Source organism: Balaenoptera acutorostrata, chromosome 2 (genome assembly GCF_949987535.1).
Source record: "Balaenoptera acutorostrata chromosome 2, mBalAcu1.1, whole genome shotgun sequence".
Lineage (NCBI taxonomy): Eukaryota > Metazoa > Chordata > Mammalia > Artiodactyla > Balaenopteridae > Balaenoptera > Balaenoptera acutorostrata.
Genome location: NC_080065.1, coordinates 134,080,468 through 134,101,307, shown reverse-complemented (window position 1 = coordinate 134,101,307; position 20,840 = coordinate 134,080,468). Strand labels below are relative to the sequence as shown.

Sequence of the window (20,840 nt, the reverse complement as noted above, 5' to 3'; positions counted from 1 at the left end):
GATTTTACAGTTGGGAATCTGAACACCTGAGAGGGGAAGGGTCTTGGTCAGACCACACAGCAAGTTAGACCAGAACTGGATCAGACCCCAGCTCAGGGCTCCTCCTACCAATTCCACAGACTCTCCTAAGTGAACACTAAGGCCGTGGCTCCTTTAAGTAATATTAGACAGGTCCCAGGTGAGTCCTTGCCCTTACTACGTTCCTCACCCTCTAGAAGCCAGCCTTGTTGTGGATTCGAGCCACATCTAGGGTGGGATCGCCAAGCAGGGCCTGCTGCACGTTGAGTCAGGTCACCTTTCTCCTCATAGTGAAATGACAAATCCTGCTTGGGGGAGACTAGATGGCCTGAGGGAAGGAGCACTGGCCAGGGAGTCAGCAACGCTGGGTTCTGGTTCCAGTTCTGCCACTTAGCTATAGCACTGGGCAAATCGTGCCCCTTTCCACCTCAGTTTCCTTGTCTATATCAGAACTGGTCTGCTGGCTGAGGTGTCATCCAGCTCTAAGCTTCCCCCTGAAGTCCACAACATGGGGGTGACCATAAAACCCACTGTAGGCACAAAACCTTCCAGGGCAATGACTCTCACACCCAAGACTGGTGAGAAGCTGACTAGGGCAGAGAGAGGGCTGGGGAAAGGAGATGGGGCCCCTGATCATTCCTCAGGAGGAAGACGCTATAGGGACAAGCCCTAGGCTCTGTGGAGCTGGAGCAGCAGAGGGTCCTGGGATGGCTCTCAGCCAGCCAGCAAGCAGCACTTGCTCCCAAAGCTTGCAAATCCTCTTTGATGTGGGTCCTGTGCAGCCCCTCCCACTCCAGCTGTTCTCATTCAGCCCTTTCATCCACCCTCTTATCTGCACAATCCACCTCCAGCCCAGACTCCTCCTGAGCCTGCTTTGGTGCTGCCCCTCAGGCCCACCTAGAAAATCCCACACAGTCCTGAGGGGCTTGGGACCTGGGGGTCTTTTCTGGATATAAAGTTAAACTACGTTTGTCAGGGTTGGTGCCTTTCTGTGGCCACTGGGGGTACATGGCGTGTCCTCCACAGCCACATGTAGATGTGCACTGCTCAGGACTCAGCTGGACCCCGGCCCAGTCCGCTCTGAAGTCGAGGATGTTTGTCAGATCGTAAGCACCCAGAGCCACTATTTATACTTGTACCACCTCCTCCACCAGCTCAGTGAGTTTAGATCCCTAAAGTACAGGGCTGCTTCTGCCTGTCTCCATGCTCATCCAATTCTGTGTCCCCCCTGTGATCCCATAGGTACCCACAGGTACCTAAGGGTGATACAGGGTGGCAGCTGTGCCTCTGCATCCTCAGAGGAAGGGGTGTGCTCATTCAACTGAGTGCTTTTGCAAGAACGAACAGGTCTCAGTGGTGGTTCCCATAGGGAGCACAGGTAGGAATCGTGAATGGAACTGGTTACAGGGCAGATTCGTAGGGCAAACTCTTAGTATTTCTAATTAAGGAGGTCTAGGGCAGGGGAGGGGGCCAAGGTATCTGTTTTTTAAATAAATCTCTTGGGTGCAGTTGGCCCACAGACAGTTCTGTAAGAAACACTATATGGATGAATGAATGAAGGCACCCTCAGCTCCTTTCTCATCCGTATCCCCTCTCCAGGCCTCCATCTACTCTCAGGACATGGTGACTGAGAACAGTTTAGAGCAGTGGTTCCCAAGCTGGGCTGGGCATTAGAATCACCTGGAGAAACTGTAACAAATACAAAATTTGGATTCATTAAGTCTGGGGTGGGCCCAGGAATCTGTATGCATTCCACATGATGCCAATGAACGTCCAAGTGTGAGTACCAGCGCCTTGGAGTGTCACTCTCCCAGGGCTACGTGCATTTGACAAGGGTTTCTCGGACCATGGGCTTCAGGATAGCAGATAGCAGGGCAAGGGGGGTAGTGAGGAGATGGTGGGAAAGGATGTAGGGGATACAAGGCCTTCCTTGCCGTTTTGAAATGACACCAACCCTCTCCCCAAGGCCACCTTGAGTGACTGGGGGGCAGCCGACAAGAAGGACCGAGTTGCAGCCTTGTATGTGTCCCTCTGGTGGCCCTACAGAGCCATCTGCACAGATGATTAACTGCCCCTCCCCTTGCCTGGCCAAGCCCTCTCTGCCCCCGACCATACCATGCCGTTTGTAGATCGGGGGTTTCCGGTAGATGTTACTTTCTCCAGCTGCCAGTCAGACCGGGAGGGGACAGTGGGGAGGAGAGAGAAAGACAGGAGAAAAGGAGACGGCCAGTTGGTCAGTGGGTCCCAGAAGAGAGAGGTGGTTAGCAACTTCTCCCAAGGCTCCCCCATCTTTCCCCCAGTGGACTTCCTCTTCCAAAGGTGAGCTTCCAACCTCATCCCATCAGGTTCCAAGAAAGGTGAGGGGAAAGGAATGGATGGATTCAAATGGGGCTGAGGCAGGGGCTTGGGGCTTGGATGGTGGGCATGCAGGCATAAGGCGGGCGCGTGCTCAGCAAGACCCCATGCGGGAAGGTGCCCACCCAGCAGTCATGCCTCATTCCATGTGGGCGTCCCCAGAACCCCGCAGCCACAGTTCAGCACTCTCACCCCCTCCTCCCCAGTAGGCTGGATGGGACCTTTCTGGGGCAACTGAGAAAGGTGTAGATGAAACGGCAAGACCAACTCTTGGGGAAAAGTGAGTGGGGAGTGAAAACCTGAGCTAAGAGTTGAGAGACGGGGGTCTAGGCTCGGCTCTGCTGTAGCTCAGGGTGAGACTTTGTCCCAGGTCACCCAGCCCCTGCCTTCTTCTTACCTCCCATCACTTTCCCTCATGCTCACCACCTCCAGCCATGCTGGCCAGCCGCAGGCTCAGTGTTTCAGGGCCTTTGGACTTGCTGTTCCCTCTGCCCAGGATGTTTTTCCCTGGGGTCTCTTTGGCTTCAATGTCACCTCCTCCAAGAAGCCCTCCCTGACCACCTCACATAGCCCAGCCTTCCCCACGCCGTCACTCTATCGCAGTGCCCTGTTTTATTATGTTTAGCACCTATATCTCCTGAAATTATCCTTTTACTTATTTGTTTACTCATTTATTAGCTCTCTCCCCACATTAGAACTTAAACACCCTGAAGGATCTGGGCTGGTTTGAGCACAGTTGCACTTTCAGGACCCAGAACAGTGCCTGGCTGTCCAGAAGGAACAACACAGGCTCAAGGAAGCTAAGTAGCTGGTCTGAGGTCACAAGCTTATAAGCAGCAGAATCAAGGATTCAATCCCAAAAGCCCATGACCTTCAGCACAGTTACTGCCATGTCCCATCACAGCCCTTGGACATTCGAGGCACTTCCCTGGGCTGCTTCCTGGTGGTCCTAATCAAGGCTGGTTCTGTCTAGGGAGTGGGCTATGGCCAGTGGGCGTGTCGGAGCTGGAGGCCAGTTAGTGCGGGTGACTGGTTGGGGAGAGTCCCCAGCACCCAGTTTCTCCTCGGTGCCGGTGCAGGGCGCCTGGCGACCCCACAGAGCATGCACCCATGCCAGGAATTCCGGGCTGGCAGCCTACCTGGGATGTGAAAGTGCTTGGGAGCCTGGTAAGAGGTCGGAGTGGAGGACCTCACATCTAACTGGCTATGGTATGGAGAGCTCCGGCCACTCTCGGGCCCTGGAGCACGCAGGCAGTGGTCCCCAGAGAGAGCAGAGGCACAGAGAAAACAGGCATTAATGCAGTGGCGGTGGTTACGGCAGCAGTGAGGCGATGACAGCAGGGATGGGGGCTGTGCTCTCATGCACCGGGTCTGCAGAAACAGGCTTGACCCTGTTGTCTTGCTTCACCCCAAAGTCAGATTTTGCGGGTTGTAAGAGTCAACAGCACTGAGCTTCAGGAAGGCATCTTTGCTCCTCTTAGCTCCCCACCTGGGCCCCTCCCTTAATTGCTCTGCCTGCTTCATCCCTAACCTCAGGGTGGCCCTCAGGTGAAGGCCAGGACACTGCCCCATTTCTGATCCTCTGGTTCTGCCCTATGGATGGAACAGGACAAAGGATGAGGATGGAGACGTTTTCTTCCAGCCAGGACGGCTGGGCTTCCTGCCACTCCCCTCCCCGCAGCAGCACGCCACCCATCTTCCTGCTGCATCTCAGTACCATGAACCCCTCTTCTTCCCCTGCCAGTGGCATCTGCAGGGACTCAGTGAGGCCTGGGTGGCCACGAGCCTCCAGAGGACCATGTTGTAATGGAGAAAACCCAGGGAAGCCCCATGCTGTCTCAGCAGCTGGGGACATCTAGGCACTGTGTTGTTCCCCCTGGCTCTTCCTGTCCCTTTGGGAGCTTCCCCCTTCCTTACCGGAGCGGTAATAGTGATGAGGTGAGCGGGAGAAGGTGGGGGACATGCCCTGCCGGCCGTAGGTGGGGGAGTCGATGTATCCCGGGCTGGAGGCCCGTCTCTGCCGGAGGTCCAGGTTCTCATAGATGTCCTGGGGGAGGAAGCAGGGCCATGAGCAAGATCTGCCATTAGGGGGGCCTATAGCCCAAGGGTCCAGCAGTCAGGTGGGGAAGTGACATGGAATCTGGGATCCCAGGGGCTGAAGCACGGTTTTGCCCTTCTGAATACAGAGACACCCTCCCTGGGTTACATGCACAGCCCGAGGAAGGCTGCAGAGACTTTTCAGGGCCTTCACCCATCACTCACATGCCCTTGAATGGAACCCGTGGGTCAGGACCCTGGAATCCTGGCCAAGGATCACAGAAGCATCAGGGAGGCCATCTCTGGGTAGAAAGGTTCGCTCCCAGCCATCTCTACCCTTTAAGCCACTGCCACTTCCTCCAGGTCATGCTCCTAAGTCTCCCTGTCTCTGCTTGCATTGGGGGAGCACCTTCAGGGGCTTCAGGGGGTGGGGGGGAAGTTGGGGGTCTGCTTGGTCAGCATAAAGGACACAATTATAGAAAAGGTCTCCTGGAACCAGTTTAATTACCTGGGAGTAGGGAGATAAGGTCCCCAGCGACTTGGAAGCGAAGTTTGAAGGCAGCCATGGAAGGAGTGAAAGGAGAGAGGAGGGCAAGAGGGAGGGACAGAGAGTGGTTACAGGGAGCAGAGAGAAGCCTGCAGCTGCCCCTTGTCCCCCACCCCAGAGAACAGCCTCAGCTTCCCAGAATATCCGCAGTGCTCGCGGGTGGGAGGAAACCTTGAGACTATGCTCTTTTTACAAATGGAAAAAACCACGCCCCAGAGAGGGGATGAGATGGCTCGGGGCCCCTCAGGGAAGAAGCAGTAGGGGCTTCACCTGGGCCCAGGCTTCCCCACCGCAAGCTCAGAGCCGGTTCATGGCCCTTCCCTGTGCCTCTACCAGCTCATGCCCTTCTGTGGCTCATACGGACAGGACCCAGGGCAGGGCTCCCAAATGCAGGGCCAAGCAAGGGCCAGGCTGATGCCATCAATGCAGGAGTTGGGCCGGTGGTGGGGGGCAAGCTGGGGATGGAGGGCACCGCCTGCAGAGGGGATGGCGCTCAGCTCCAGGGCACCCAGGCCAGGCTGGACCGTCCATCCCATGCTAACACAGCTTCTTAAGTTTCCAAGACAAGGCAGAAGCGCAGACTCTTATGTGAAATCTCCTAATGTTTAAATGTTGACAACTAATTTACATTTTAAAAAGACACTCTGTGAGTGAAACAAAACAAATCTGGGGGCTGGCTGTGGCCTGGCTGTGGCCTATGGGCCCCAGTTTGCCATCTCTGGCTTCAGGAGAATCAGCTTCTACCAAACGCTTGGTCCCCTTTTCCTGGTCCATTTCAGAGGCCAGAACTTAGAGAATCTCAGCATTGGGCTCTTAAACCAAATGGAACCCCATTCTCCTTAGACAGGAAGGGGACGGTGGTGAAGTGCGGATGAGGCCAGGGCTCCTTCTGAAGCTCCAAATGATCTCAGCTCACGGGGCCTGGGGTGGGGTGAGAAACCTCCTGGGATGTAAACTGCCAGGACCTCCAGGGTAACAGCCACCCTGCCTTCTCCAGGGAACACTTTCTCTTGTCCAGCAACCATTTAATTATTTCAAAAGCCTTCTGATGTGGACTTTTTATAAGAGTGCCTCTTGCTCTGAGCGCAGGGGCTTAAGGCCAGGTGCAACACCCAGAGAACCTACCTAACTGGGGATTATAAACCTAAATGGCCACTGAGCACAGCTGGCGATGAGAGCCGTAGGCAATGTATAAAATCTCTCCACTGTAAGAGAAACAACAGCTCAGGTGATAAGTGGTCACAGGTTCTTGGCTTTTATGTTGGGGTTCTCAGACAGTAGTGGGGATTGGGGAGAACTGGGGAGTCCATGGCCTGCCTATAGAGGGAGCTGCTCCCCATCTCTAGGTGGTGGAAACACTGGTATAGTGTTGCCAGCTCCGATTTTTCAAGAGAAGCCAGATTTTGGATGAAATCACTTGATTTTTAAGTGTTGACTATAAATACCAGTTTAAAAGAGTCTGGGGCCAACACTATGGAGGCTGAAGTCTCTGTGATGCAGGGGCCTGGGGACCCTGAGGGCCCTCCTCTCCTCCAATAGCCCCAGAGAGAGGGCGAGATGCCATACCTCTCCATAGCCACACCTCTCCAGCATCTCGTCGGACGTGTATCTGGAATGAGGCTCGTAGGAAATGAGGTCGGGGCGTTGTACCTCGTAGATGGACTTAACCTTGGGGAGAGCTGCCAGGTCTTTGTAATTAAGGATCTCATTATCCACTTTAGCCTGAGGAAGAGGGAAATGGACAGGAAAGAAGCAGAAAGATAAGTGGGAAAGGGGAGAGGAAACAAAAGCCAGGCACAGAGGGGGATGAGCTGCTCCAGTTAGGATGGAAGACTCGCAGAATGTGAGAATAAGACAGGTCATTCATTCCACCTGGGCTCACACTGATACCACATTGACAGAACATATGTGTGAGGTCCTGTGCTGTATAGGAATGATCTCCTCTAAATGTCAGGATGCCTCTGTGAAGTAAGTGCCAATATTATTCTTATTTTTTAGAACAAAAAATTTCAAAATTTGTATGGAAACACAAAAGACCCCGAATAGCCAAAACAATTATGAGAAAGAAAAATGGAGCTGGAGGAATCAGGCTCCCTGACTTCAGACTATACTACAAAGCTACAGTCATCAAAACAGTATGGTACTGGCACAAAGACAGAAATATAGATCAACGGGACAGGAGAGAAATGCCAGAAATAAACCCACACACCTATGGTCAATTAATCTATTGACAAAGGAGGCAAGAATATACAATGGAGAAAAGACAGTCTCTTCAATGAGTGGTGCTGGGAAAACTGGACACCTACATGTAAAAGAATGAAATTCAAAAGAATCTAAATATACATTTCTCCAAAGAAGACATACAGGTGGCCAAAAAGCACACGAAAAGGTGCTCAACATCACTAATTATTAGAGAAATGTAAATCAAAACTATAATGAGGTATCACCTTATACCAGTCAGAATGGCCATCATCAAAAAGTCTACAAACAATAAATGCTGGAAAGGGTGTGGAGAAAAGGGAACCCTCGTACACTGTTGGTGGGAATGTAAATTAGTACAACTGTTATGGAGAACAGTATGGAGGTTCCTCAGAAAACTAAAAATAGAACTACCATATGATCCAGCAATCCTACTCCTGAGCATATATCTGCAGAAAACCATAATTCGAAAAGATACATGCACTCCAATGTTCATAGCAGCACTATTTACAATAGCCAAGACATGGAAGCAACCTAAATGTCCATCGACAGAGGAATGGATAAAGAAGACGTGGTACATATATACAATGGAATTATTACTCAGCCATGAAAAAGAGTGAAATAATGCTATTTGCAGCAACATGGATGGACCTGGAGATTGTCATGCTGGGTGAAGTAAGTCAGATAGAGAAAGACAAATATCATATGATATCACTTATATTTGGAATCTAGAAGGATGATACAGATGAATTTATTTGCAGAATAGAAACGGACTCACAGACTTTGAAAGCAGACTTACGGTTGCCAAGAGGGAAAGGTGGGAGCGGGGAGGAACAGACAGGGAGTTTGGGATTGACATATACACACTACTATACATGGAATGGATAGTCAACAGGGACCTGCTGTATAGCACAGGGAACTCTACTCAATATTCTGTAATAACCTATATGGGAAAAGAATCTGAAAAAGGATGGATATATGTGTATGTATAGCTAAGTCACTTTAGCTGACTTAGCTACAGTACACCTGTACACCTGAAGCTGACACAACATTGTAAATCAACTATACTCCAACATAAAATAAAAAGTAAATTAAAAAAATATGATTCCTATTTTTCAGATGAGGAAATTGAGGCTCAAAAGATTCTGCAACTTGTACCACTTAGCCCGTAGGGCTGAATCCAGCCTTCCAAACCCCACACAGTGAGGGCATCTTCATTCACAGCATCCTTGAAGAAGATGATGAAGATTGTAAAGACAGAATTAATCATGGCAGTAAAACACTAGCTAACACTTGATGACCACTTATTATGAGCCAGACTCCATCCTAAGTCCTTTATATGGTTTAACTCAGTTAATCCATACAACCACCAACTCTAATAGTACATACTAATATTATCCTCATTTTTGCACAAGGAAACAGGCACAGAGAAATCAGTGAACTCACCCAAGGTCACAGCTAATAAGTAGCTGTACCAGAATTCAAACCCAGGCAGTCTAGCCTGGGAGCCTGCCCCCTCCACTGGCCTCTTCTGGCTTCCCAGGATGGCGAATTCACCGTCTTAACAACTGGCAGAGGGCTGCACTCAGAGAGCTGCTCCTCACATCGAACTGAAGCGAGCCTCTACCTACCACCTGCCTTGGCCTGAGTTCAACCCTCTAGAACCACAAGGACTTAGCTTCCCCCGCTCGGGACAGCCCCCGTCTCGTGGCTCCTGAAGCCACGTCCTTTCCACGTCTGCGTCCTCCAGCCATTCCCTCTGTTTCTGGTCACCCGGTTTCTGCTATGCTCAGTCAGGATCTGTCCCCCAAAACCACTGTGGCTTACAAGGTCCTGAGATGAGGTAGATTAAGAGAGAATCCATGGGACTGTATTATCCTATAACGTTCTCCCGGTGTCTGGGGGGACAGGTAAGTCTCAGGGCCAAGATTGCCATAGAGAGAGCAATTTTCATAAAGACCTTGGGACTGCTGATGTTTTAAACACTTCCCAAGGCCCTTCCACTCCTTCATCCCCATCCCATCCCACTGCTGTCTGGGCACCGTGCTGTTCATTGTCCACTCACCCGAGACCCACTGCCCACTCCTCCTGGCCCTGGTCTGAGCTCTGAGGTCCCACGGACTGTGTCACAGGCTCCCTGGCTTTCAGCTGGGTTTGGCTAATGAGGGGCACCTGCAGGCTGAGGCTGAGTGGAGAGAGGGGCTGTGTACATGTCTCCCTTGCACCCGCCCTGCCCGGCCGTGATGGACTTGGCTCCTGTCCCGGCTGCTCTGCCACAGCTGCAGCTCTGGCCAGCCCTTCCCTTTAGGCTTAGGGTGGTGACAGCCTCCTGCTGTTGCTGGCTCTGGATGCCGCACTAGGTCTTGTGGGTCCCCTGACCCTGCCCACAGTTCTGTACACACTCCCTCCACACTTAAACCCTTTGAGGTGTGCCATCTCATTTCTGCCAGAGACTGCCCAGGCCAGACACCCACAACTGTACCAAGTTGGCGGGGTGTGGGTAGAGGGAACCTTATTAGGAGAGCCCACTTGCTGAATTAACTGCTGCCTTTTATCCTGGGATGTTAGATTTTGACCTTGAGAGCTCTTGGCATCTTACAAACTTGTCAATATTTATCTGGGCACTTTACTCCAAACCTCAAAAGTACTAAATTTATATTTCTTCCTATAGCTTCCTTGTTTACTGGGTTATAAATGAGCCTTAGGTCTGGAGGCACAGTGATGGAACAGAGGCATCCTAACCTAAGTAGCCAGGAAGGAAGGAAGAGAACACATTGGGCTGGAGACGATTCTAGCAGTCAGTGGGGAGTGGAGCAAAGTTTGAAAGAACCTGCCCCCTCCAGGTTCACTGATCATTCTATTTTAATACCAAACCTCCATATTTATGAACACTGAACCAATACTGGATCTTTCTGCCTGTTACTAAGTGTCCCAAAAGTGGTTGGATGGATTCTTCCCTGAAGTTGGAAACCATGTGTGGAATGGTCTGACTTAAAACATGGCTCACATGACAAGGGCAGTCATTCCCCAGAGCAGCTGGAGGTGACAGCAGGAGAATACGGGAGGGGAGACACAGGCCAATGCTGGGATATGCCAGGGGTAACTGGTCTCAGTGGATAAGCCCCCATTTGAAGGGCACAATGGCAGGTGTCTCCAGCTGCTGCTGTCCATCTGTAGCGGGGCTGCTTCTCACAGGGGCAACTCTACGAGCTTCCGCCAGAATGCCAGGGTGAACGTCATCTGGGCCTAACTTACTTCACTAAATTTAAGGCAGCTCCCCAGAAGCACAGGGAGGCCAGCTAGCGGGTAGTGGCATTCCACGCAGCCGTGTGTGTCTGAGCTCTCATATCCTGGTAGCGCTCTTCTGGAGACATGCTCACTTTTGTCAGTAACCTTCTCACCCTGTAGGCCCTGAAACTAAGCTCATTAATCCTACTGTGGTCTGGCCCCATTCACAGCAGCAGGGGGACTATCATCTCCCTTGTTCTGGACTGGAATCTTCAATGAGGACAGCCTGTGATCAAAGTCTCTTATCTTTTGCGGGAGCCACATGGCCGTGCTGACCCGTATTGAAGTTGCAGTCAATGACAGCTCTTACGTCTTGTTTTCATTTGAACAGAGGAAGAAAGGAAAGGAAATAGTCTCATCGATGGGCATTATCCAGGGATCAAGGACGAAACTGAATGTGGATCTGGAGTGGAATAATGATGAAGCGATGGTGGGCAGGGCCTGCTCAGGGCTGGCTTGTTTGGGGACTGTCTCTAGAGCTTCTCATGAGGAGTGGCTTTCCTGCTCTGGACCACTTCCCTCATTTCTGGTCTTCATGGCCCTTTGACATGAGAAAGGCTGCAAGAGGTTTGCTGACTGCCAGGCCCCTCCCCAGCTCACTGCAGTCCTCTCCGGCTCTGCCTTCCTCACCTCCATTACCTAACTTCTGTTTATCTCTCAGGTGTGGGCTTAACTGTTTCTTCCTCAGGACTCTTCTCCCAACTGGTCCTAGACTGTCAGGTCCCTCTGTCCCTCTGCAGCATCATCAGAGCACCCTGCATTTTTTCTTCCTAGCACTTATTAGAATGGCATCTGATTATCCATGGACTTACGGGGTCAATGTCATGAGGACAGGCATCAGGTGGGTGCAGCTCACCAGAGCCCAGCACTTAGCCCAGAGGAGACATTCAGGATGCATTTGCTTAACGAATGAATGAATAAATCACATATCCAAGGGACCTGTGAGGTCATCTGACTCAACTCTTGTCCGTTCTGCCACATGCCTGCAAATGAGGAGTGTCTCTGTGTTTGAATGCCTCTGGGGCTGGGAACTCAGACACATGCGCGTAGTTTGCTCCATCCCTGGACTTCTCACATGACTAGAAAGCTCTTCTTTATGTTTGCAAACCCTTTTTTTTTTTTTTTTTTTTTAATTTTCTAAGTATTTCTTTTTTTTTTTTAATTTTTATTTATTTATTTATTTATTTATTTATTTATTTTTGGCTGTGTTGGGTCTTCGGTTCGTGCGAGGGCTTTCTCCAGTTGCGGCAAGCGGGGGCCACTCTTCATCGCGGTGCGGGGACCGCTCTTCATCACGGTGCGCGGGCCTTTCTCTATCGCGGCCCCTCCCGTTGCGGGGCACAGGCTCCAGACGCGCAGGCTCAGCAATTGTGGCTCACGGGCCCAGCTGCTCCGTGGCATGTGGGATCTTCCCAGACCAGGGCTCGAACCCGTGTCCCCTGCATTAGCAGGCAGATTCTCAACCACTGCGCCACCAGGGAAGCCCTTGCAAACCCTTTATAGTCATGTTTCCACATTCATGTGGCTTCTTCCTCCTGTCTGCCTCTTTATCACACGCCACTATCTCCACATCAACATCCCACCCAAGACCCACTCCAAACACCACTCTGACCCAAATTTCACTTTGCCCTGGTCTCAAGGACTCATGGGGAAGAGGCACATCATACTGGTTTCAGAGCTTCTACTGAACTGGATGTTATCCCTGTAACTATTTACAAGGCTGTGGGTTGCGTGAGGGTCCGTGTCTTCCCTGTCCCCGACTGCATCCTCAGGACCTAGCACGGAGTCTAGCACATGATAGGCACACACTAGATATCAGCTGGATGGAAACCTGACTACTGTCTTTGTCTGTCCTTAGAGACTCTTTAAATAACAGGCCTGGGGATGAGCAAGGCTGTTCGGTGGCTGAAAAGTGATACATACGCAGATGACTCGGTTGGGTGACCCGATGCTAGATCCAGGGGGTGAGATGGAAGTTTCAGACGTCCGCCTATGCTGTGGGAGAGATGAAGACAGAGGGTGAGAGACTGCACCTCCAACCTTGTGGGGAGGGGGGAGATGGGGCTATAAGAACGCAGTTCTTTGGGGAACATTAGCAATACTGCTAAAAGCACTCTCTGGCTGTTTCTGTACTGTCTCTTTATTTTCTGCCTTTTTAATCAATGTCTGACTGTGAATGAAATTGGAAATGCACAGGACTTTATGCTGTTGAAGAGGATTTTTTTTTAACTTATTTTTAATTGGCCTTTTAGATAGGAAGCTACTCATAAAACTCTTCATTTTGGCTTATCCCAGTCAATGATGTATTTACTTTAAATGAATAAAACTGGTTAGCATCATTCCTTAGCAGTTTGTTTATACAAAACATAAAGGTAGGTTAAACGTCATGTAATTGCACAATATACTGATTCTTTTTATAGTGTATCCATTGCAAAATGACATCAACCTAAGTGAGAAACTTAAAAAATCTTTCTCTGAACAATGGCAATGATGGACTGATGGCTCCTTTAACAGAACAGCACAATGTTTATCTTGCTGCATCTAAGAGCATGATGTGGTTACAAAGTAAACAGATTGGAAATCAGGGACCACTGGTAACCTATGCAATTTTAGGAATCCTGAATTCCTGATCTGTGAAATGCAGGGGCTGGTCTCAAGGACTGCGACATTCCCTTCCAGACCTCTCATCCTGCAACTTAAAGCATTCTAAGTTGGACTATATAGCACTGTTTCCCAAACTGTAGATTGCGAACTAGTGTGGCTCTGGGGAGATGAATTTTGGCAGAAAATTTGATAATACTGAGTCACAGAATGAGAGAATAAAATGTAAAATTCTATTTCAGTCCTCTTGGTTAGATCAAGGAGGAAGTCTTAATTTGGTCCTAATACATTTCAATAACAATTGCTAATTCCACCTTCCACACCTCACCCCCACTCCTTATTTTTAAATAAAGAGAGTGCAGGTAACATGATTTAGCTAGAATTTCTAAGAGTTATTGTTACAAAATATTTCATTTTCAATGAATTTATTTTAGGGTTACCTTCTATTTATAAAAAATAATACTGGTTTTCCACTAGGTGATATAAAGTTTTATGTTAAAATAAGTTTGATTAAGTAAAAAGTAGTGAGTTGATGTAAAGAAAAAATGAAGCATATAATAATACGGGTGATACACAGATACAGCAAAAAGCATCAGGGTTGTAGAGAGATAACTGAAATTTGAGAAATGCCAACAAAGAGAAGGAAACTGTGGAAGAAAAGGACAATAAGGTTTTCTTATACCTTAAAAGGGAGAGGCCTTGGAAGAAACAGGGGAAAAAACTCACAGCTCAAAAAAAAATATGCATCAATAGACCAGGCTCTTTCACAAATGAAACAGATGAGATGGCAAAGGGGATAATGTTTAACCAGCTGGTCAGAAATTGTACACATGTGTTTTTAGTTGAGATTCTAGCAGGTAACTTTAATAGCGTCCCAAGGGCCAAGTTGATATCTGGGGGCCAGAGTGTAGAGACACCTTGGAGATCATCGAGGGCCCCCCAACACACAACCCAGGTCTCCCCTCCATACCGTCAAAGACTCAGGAGCTGTGCCCCACGCCTCCTGCAGTCCTTGGACCAAGAACCCAGATTCACGGGACTTCCTAGTACTTGTCAGAGCACAGTCATTCAGAGGGACACAGGACCTCGGCTGCTCTAGCGTGTGCCTGGGGACGCTGGCTGTGCTTCTGCCCGGCTGCATTACTGTGGGCAAGTCACCGCCCTCTTTAAGGCCTTGGTCTTCTCACAAGCAAAGCAAAGACACAATTCCTAACCCACCTGCCCAATGGTGTTAAATCAAATCAGACGGTGGCCGTGAAGATGCCTTGCAAACTGTCAATGTCTGTGACAATTTTAACCACTGTTATTAATGACTTTCGGCTGCGGAAAAACCATGGCCTACGTGCCTGAGAGAGGTCACCATCTTGGTAAGTGATGGGAAGGGTATAGCCTCACCCCAGAAACACTAACAACTCACATTCATACAGTGCTTTACCGTTTTCAAAGTGCTCTCACATCCAACGTCTTAATCCCTTCAAAACCCCCATGAGGTGGATGTTACTGTTAAGGAAATCCAAGGATACAGACACACATTTGAAAGTGTACACACTAAGGAATGACCCTCTAGTAAAGCACAGTGCCCCCAGCCTGTGGCTAGAAGTAGCTGGTTTGGTATCACCACCAGCTTGCTTACCTTTAACTTCTTCTCTGCCCGGGCTGCCTGTTTGCAGATGGGGTGCCAAACCTCAGAGCCTAAGGGGCCAGGAAAATAACAAAAGCCTCAGACCTTTCACACCTACTAGAATTTGGGGTCTCTCCCCATCCTCCACCTCCGTTTCCTCCCCAGGCAGTGCGTGTGCCCTGAAGAGCAGCCAGGAGGACCCCCTGGTTTTCAGATCTCTGCCGCCACATAATTCAACCACCCACGCACTCTGCCTGTCCAAACCCTGCCCTTCCTCAAGGTCCACATCTCACATGACATCCTGTGACCCTTCTTACCTGCCAGCTGGGAGTGACTTCTCTCTCCTCTATGATCCATCGTTCTTCGTATCATTCCCAGCACATATGGCCTTAAAACATAGTAGCTTGTGGATTTATCACTCCCACTAAATTAAGAGCTCCTTCTGGGTGGGAGCTGAGCTTTCTTCATTGCTGGGTCTCCCATACCATCCAGCATGGGGCTTTGCTCTCAGCAGAGGCCCCGTACATGTTTGTGGGGTGATTACATGAGTGGACGATTGGCAGTGAGTGACACAGAGCAGGTGGTCAACAAATATTTGTTGAATGAATGAATGGCAGTGGAGGTGAAATAAAGTGACAGACTGCGGTGAACTCCAGCCTTCCTTTCTCTTCAAAGACGTATGACAGTCTACCAGAGCTATCACATTTAAGGGGAGGGGGTGTCAAGATGTATATTCTGCTTGAGAGCACTATCCTGACCTGCTAATTTCTAAGAGACTCCAGACTCTTCAAACTTAGTATATTCGGCTGCCCACATTCTATTGTGGATGGGGGTCCAGTTGGCCAGCCCCAAATCGGAGAGGCCAATTTGGAAAGGCATGAGCAACAGGTGGCTGGTCACGTGCTGAGAAGAAGCCCCAAATATTACACATTCCCCAAAGAAAGGACAGGTGTCCTGGATTAGAGGGAAAAATAGGAACATATTATCCCTCTGGTGCCAGTGCTCTTGTAATCAACCCTGAAAGGAAAGGAGCCAGCAAATGGCTAGATTCCTGAGCACCCAGATGGCATTTGTTTGTCTGACTTCGTTTTTAGAATATCTTTTCCATTATGGTTTGTTGCCTGGAACCCCTAGGACTGGATACTGGCTAAGTGACAGGGGGGTGGTGTAAGGTTGAACAATGAGGCCTAAAAACATGGTGGTGAGAGGAGGGGCCCAAAGTAAGGAGCCCTGCTGGGGCTCTGCTCCGTCCCAGTTTCTTCATCTGAATAACAATGAGGTGGGCTTTGGATGGTCTTGGAGATTATATCTTAAAAATTCTAATTCTAGGGCCAGTTTTGTCACTTGCGGGATAGGGCTCTCTGATTCTTGTTTGCTGATGTTCTTGGGTGTTCCTAATTGGTTGCGTGTGAGAGTACTTCCTTCTAATGTAAAGTGCAATGGCTCTCAGAGCCCAGTAGAGGGACTCTGGGTCTGCAGCTTGATCCGGCAATCTTAGGGTGTGCCCACTACCAAGTGGTGGGGTTGGGATCCTAGCTTTGGGAATTACTAGGGAGAGCATTTCCGGTCCTCTCCGAGTTGCTGCTGAATCCACCAGAAGTTGTTTATTGCAGTGGCTCTGGCAGGAAGCACATGTTACAGGTCACTGTAGGAAATGGATGGCGTGGACACAGATGCCTCAGAAGGTTGTGAGATTAAGTGAAAGAGGCACAGGGAAGGTAAAATGTCAGACAGAGGTTCTCAGAGTGGGAAACGGTGTGTAAAGCGAGGGCATCAGACTAGATGGTCTCTCCATGCCACTGACGTATCTGCTCTGAAACAAGGCTGAACCACAGATGGCTTCAGCATTCTGCACACAGGAAAGCAGGTTTTTATAAGAAGTGTGTGTGGGGGGTGGATGGGCGGGGGAGGGATCAAAAGGGAGAAAGAAACTATAATTAATTAGAAATTTTAAAAAATCAGAAGTTTGGGTTTTGGCAGTATATCATTTAAATTAAAGAGGGAAGGGATTTGTTGGAGGTTAGCAATAAACTTAGATAAATGAAGGTAAGAAAAGGTGATTTGTTCATGAAGACCCCTGTAAGATTAGGGTCTGCATATGTCATCCGTCAATAGCTCTCATCCTAAAACACTACCTGATTCAGAAATGAATGAGTGACTGGTTGGATCCCATCTTTGTATTTTAGAAAAAAAGACAGACTGATATGCACCCACAGGACGATGGTAACCAGGATGGAGAGGCGACTCAAGATTAGGCCTTAAGGCAGGGTCTTCTCCATGAAGAGAAGACATAACAGAAATGGGGCAAAGGGTTTTGAATATTTTAATGCCTCTCTGTGGGAAGAGAGATTAACTTGCTCATCATGTCTTACAAAGTAGAACAAGGATTAAGGGCAGGGGAGTGGGAAGTACAAAGTATTGGGTGTAAGATAGGATCAAGGATGTATTGTACAACATGGGGAATAGAGCCAATATTTTGTAATAACTGTAAATGGAAAGTAACTTTTCAAAGCTGTATAAAAATGAATTAAAAGATTTTTAAAAATTGAGAAACAAAGGAATTAAGGGCAGAAGTTTCAGGGAAGGAAACTTTAACATCTGAAGATTGAATGGGTTCATTCTGAAAGTGAGCTACCTGCCCCTGGAAGTATTTAAGCACACATTGGGTAGATAACTGCTCAGCTGGGACACTGTTGAGGAGACACATCGTGTGGTATTACACTAATGGACATTCACCAACCCTCCAAACCCTTAGATTCTGTTTCCAACTTAACAGACTCTACTATGTAGAAAAGAATAATTTTGTAGCCCCTATCCAACAATCTTGACCGGAATGTAGGTTCAATAATCAGGAGCAGGGTTCACACTTGTTTTATCTACAGATGTACCTGCAGGGACTGCAGATTCTAAATAAATACTCATTGAGTTAATGAATAAACTAAAGAAACGTGATATCCTATTTTAGGGCAATTGCACTCTCTAAGCTGGACTCAGAGATTTGGACAACGAGAATAATCTAGATTCTGACTGGACAGCTACAATTCCAGATTGAGTGCCTATAAGAATAATTACTGGATTGGGGTTTGTTACAATGAGACCTGTGGACCACCTGTCCAGCAGCCTGGTAAAGTGCAGATTCCTGCCCCCAGCCTCATCCCCCAAGAGCCCCTGAAGTCAATCTCCTAGAGGTGGGGCCTGGGAATCTGCAGGTTTAACAAGCTCCCCAGGTGATTTATGACTCTAAATTGGAGAACCACAGGGCTAAATTCCAGTTAATACTCTGAATCTGTTCCCCTGGAATGTCATGGGATAAAGAAACCGATGTTACAAGACAGAACTCTTTAACTTGGAAGAATTCAACACTTTTTGCTTGTTAGACTCCTGATTCCACGAGTTACACGCTCGTCCTCTGAGACTATCACCCACAAATCCAGATTCTGCAGTTAAAACCTCCTGTAAATGTGATGGAAGCTATTTCTGTATCAGCTGACTCAGAGATAGAAACCTAGATCTCCAAAACTGTCCCTCAGCCGGGCATTAAGGCTGTTTTTAATCCTTAGTGAAGTCAGCATTCAGCCTTCTCTCTCTGACTGGTTACAGCACACGCCATACCGGTAACACTGTGGATTATTTAAGGTTTGGGAACCCACCCACCTCTCTGCCAGACCTGTGAATTCAATTTGCCAACACTTTTCTTATTTGCATTAGTGGAGATGACGATACCAAAGCTGGAGCTGGTGCCACGGTCTTCCAGAAGCCCAGCCAGGCTTACAGACACACCGGGGACTGAAACCGGCCCACCCGAAGGTTCTGTTTGGCCAACACAGTGTTTTGTGTTTTTTGTTTTTTTTAAAAATATTTTTGAAGATGAATGCTTTCAGACCCTGAAGGTGGCCAGGGACCCTCCCTGCTGTCTGCCTCCTGGCCTTTCTCGCTCGTTTAAGTAGGCATTGAGTTTTCAGCTTCTGATCCCAGCCAGATTGTTAGGTTTCTTCTCTGGATTTCTCTTGATCATAACAGGGTGAGGTTTCTGAGTTCTGCCTTTATTAGAAGCACTATCTTTGTGACACAGCCTTGCTAGGACCTTGGAAAGGCTCGTTTAAAATCCACACTCGAATAAACAGGTGTGGTGTATCCATATAACGGAATATTATTCAGCTGTAAAAAGGAAGGAAACACTGACACACGGTACAATGTGGATGAATCTGGAAAACATTACACTAAGTGAAAGGAGATAGACACAAAAGGCCACACCTTTATGAGATACCCAAAATATTCTGTCTTGAGACAGAAAGCAGATTGGTGGCTGCCAGGGGCTCAGGGGAGGGGAATGGGGAGCAACTGCTTAATGGCTATGGGTTTCCTTTTGGGGTGATAACAATATTTCAGAACTAGATAGAGGTGGTGGTTGCAGAGCATTGTGAATGTACTAAAAGCTACTGAAGTGTTCACTCTAAAATGGTTGATTTTATGTGAATATTACCTCAATTAAAAAAATTCCTCCCCACCCCCATCATTAGGGGGACCACTTCTGTAAACCATGGGGCACTCTTCTCTTCACTTGTTACTAAGTGTTCCAATCTCAGCAGGAGGAGAAGAGTGAGCCCTTTTGTTGAATTTGAAATGTAATAACAACAATATCATTGCTATAATCTTGGCCACTGGGAAATCTTCACCATATATGAGGCCATTTATGCATTAATTAATGTAATATTCTTAAGAAGTTCCAATCCTGGTCACATTGTTTACTAGCGGCATCATCTAGAGCAAGTCAGTTACCTCTCTGTGCCTCAGTTTTCCCATCTAGAAGATGGGATGATTACAGTACCTGCCTTGTACATTCGTTGTGCGGATTCGTGAGTTAATATACGTAGAGCACTGAGAACAGTGTCTGCCAAGAGCAGGCACTATGTAAGTGTAGTTGTTGTTGTTATTATCTCCTGTCCCCTACCAAAACCCCCTGTTTGCCAGGATCTAGTTTGGGTGAGGGGAAAGGAGTAATGGAGAGACTTGAAGGTGGTGGGTGGCGTTTACTCTCCTACCCCCAGAGCTGGCGCCTGGCTGAGCGAGGGGCATGCAGCAAGCAGAGGGCTGGCTGGGCAGGTGGAGTGACTGAGCAGAAGCTGGGCTTAGCTGCCGGCACACCCTCCTGGAAGGTTGGGCTGGTGCCCAGGGATGAGGCACCACGGGAGAAGTGGAAAAGACCGGTTTGCCTGGACCTGACATGATCAAGTGGGCTTGAAGCTTAATAAAGAGCTTAAGGGAGAAAAGTGCTTGGCTACTGTGATGCTGGTTACCATGGAGGATATCAGGCAGGACAAGGAAAAGAGAATGGCAGTCACGAGATGCCCAGTAATTCACAGGATACTACTAATAACAGGACCGTAATTCAAATGTATTGAGTGCTTCATCTGTGTCAGGCACTGAGTATTCTTATTATTCTTATTGTTATTATTATAACTAATATTTATAGAGTGTCTGTGCCAGGCCTTATGCTATGTACTTTATAAGAATGGTAATTGAGTAAAAAATAATAATGATCAATAACATATGCTGAGCCCTGTGCTAAGTGTTATTAATAATGACGGTAATATTGACAGTAACCAGCATTTATTAGTCATGGCTCAGGGGGAATGGCCATTTCTACACGACTGGGTGTTTATCATGAGCTTGCTCTGGTGGAGCTGGTGGTGCCCGGCTCTATGCTAAGCCTTTCTCATGCGTTTGCTCATTCAGTCCCCACAAGAGCCTGCTGACGTAGGGCCTATGGTTATCACTGTTTTCAGAGAGGGAAATTGGGGTTCGGGGAGCTTAGATGTTTTGCTTGCTCGCCCATTGCTGTCTCCCTGCCCTGGCCTGGGTGTGGGCATGCAGCCAAAGTCAGGCTCCTTGGAGTCTCTTTGGGACTTCACTGCGCCCACGGTGCCCAGGAGCTGGCCGTGCCCTCCTTCCCAACAGGGAGGCAGTCAGTCTGGATCAGGAGAGCGTGAGGCCACGCACAAAAAGGAGCAGGGAGAAGACCCACTTGCTGCCCCCGTGGGCCCCTCAACCCGGCTGTGCCTCTCCTGGACTCTCCTAAGTTCTGTGAGCTCATCGGTCCCCTTTTACTTAATGTTGCTCAAGTTGAGTTCCTGCCACCTAAAAAGTCCAGACCAATAAAACATCTCATTGAGC

At 48.6% G+C, this 20,840-nt stretch overlaps 1 protein-coding gene across 2 annotated transcripts in view; it reads right to left on the bottom strand.

Annotated features, from left to right (window-relative positions):
- The window catches only part of ABLIM3 (actin binding LIM protein family member 3), a 154,259-nt gene that overhangs the window by 28,198 nt on the left and 105,221 nt on the right, over positions 1-20,840 (bottom strand). The window contains exons 9-15 of one of the 2 annotated variants that reach the window (XM_007188691.2): positions 14,679-14,737; positions 12,368-12,439; positions 6,524-6,679; positions 4,919-4,948; positions 4,291-4,420; positions 3,513-3,611; positions 2,134-2,181 (exon numbers count right to left, since the gene is read on the bottom strand). In XM_007188691.2, the coding sequence (XP_007188753.1) occupies positions 2,134-2,181; positions 3,513-3,611; positions 4,291-4,420; positions 4,919-4,948; positions 6,524-6,679; positions 12,368-12,439; positions 14,679-14,737 (594 nt within the window). The remainder of the gene's footprint in view (positions 1-2,133; positions 2,182-3,512; positions 3,612-4,290; positions 4,421-4,918; positions 4,949-6,523; positions 6,680-12,367; positions 12,440-14,678; positions 14,738-20,840) is intronic. The other variant, XR_009007071.1, reaches the window with a different exon arrangement.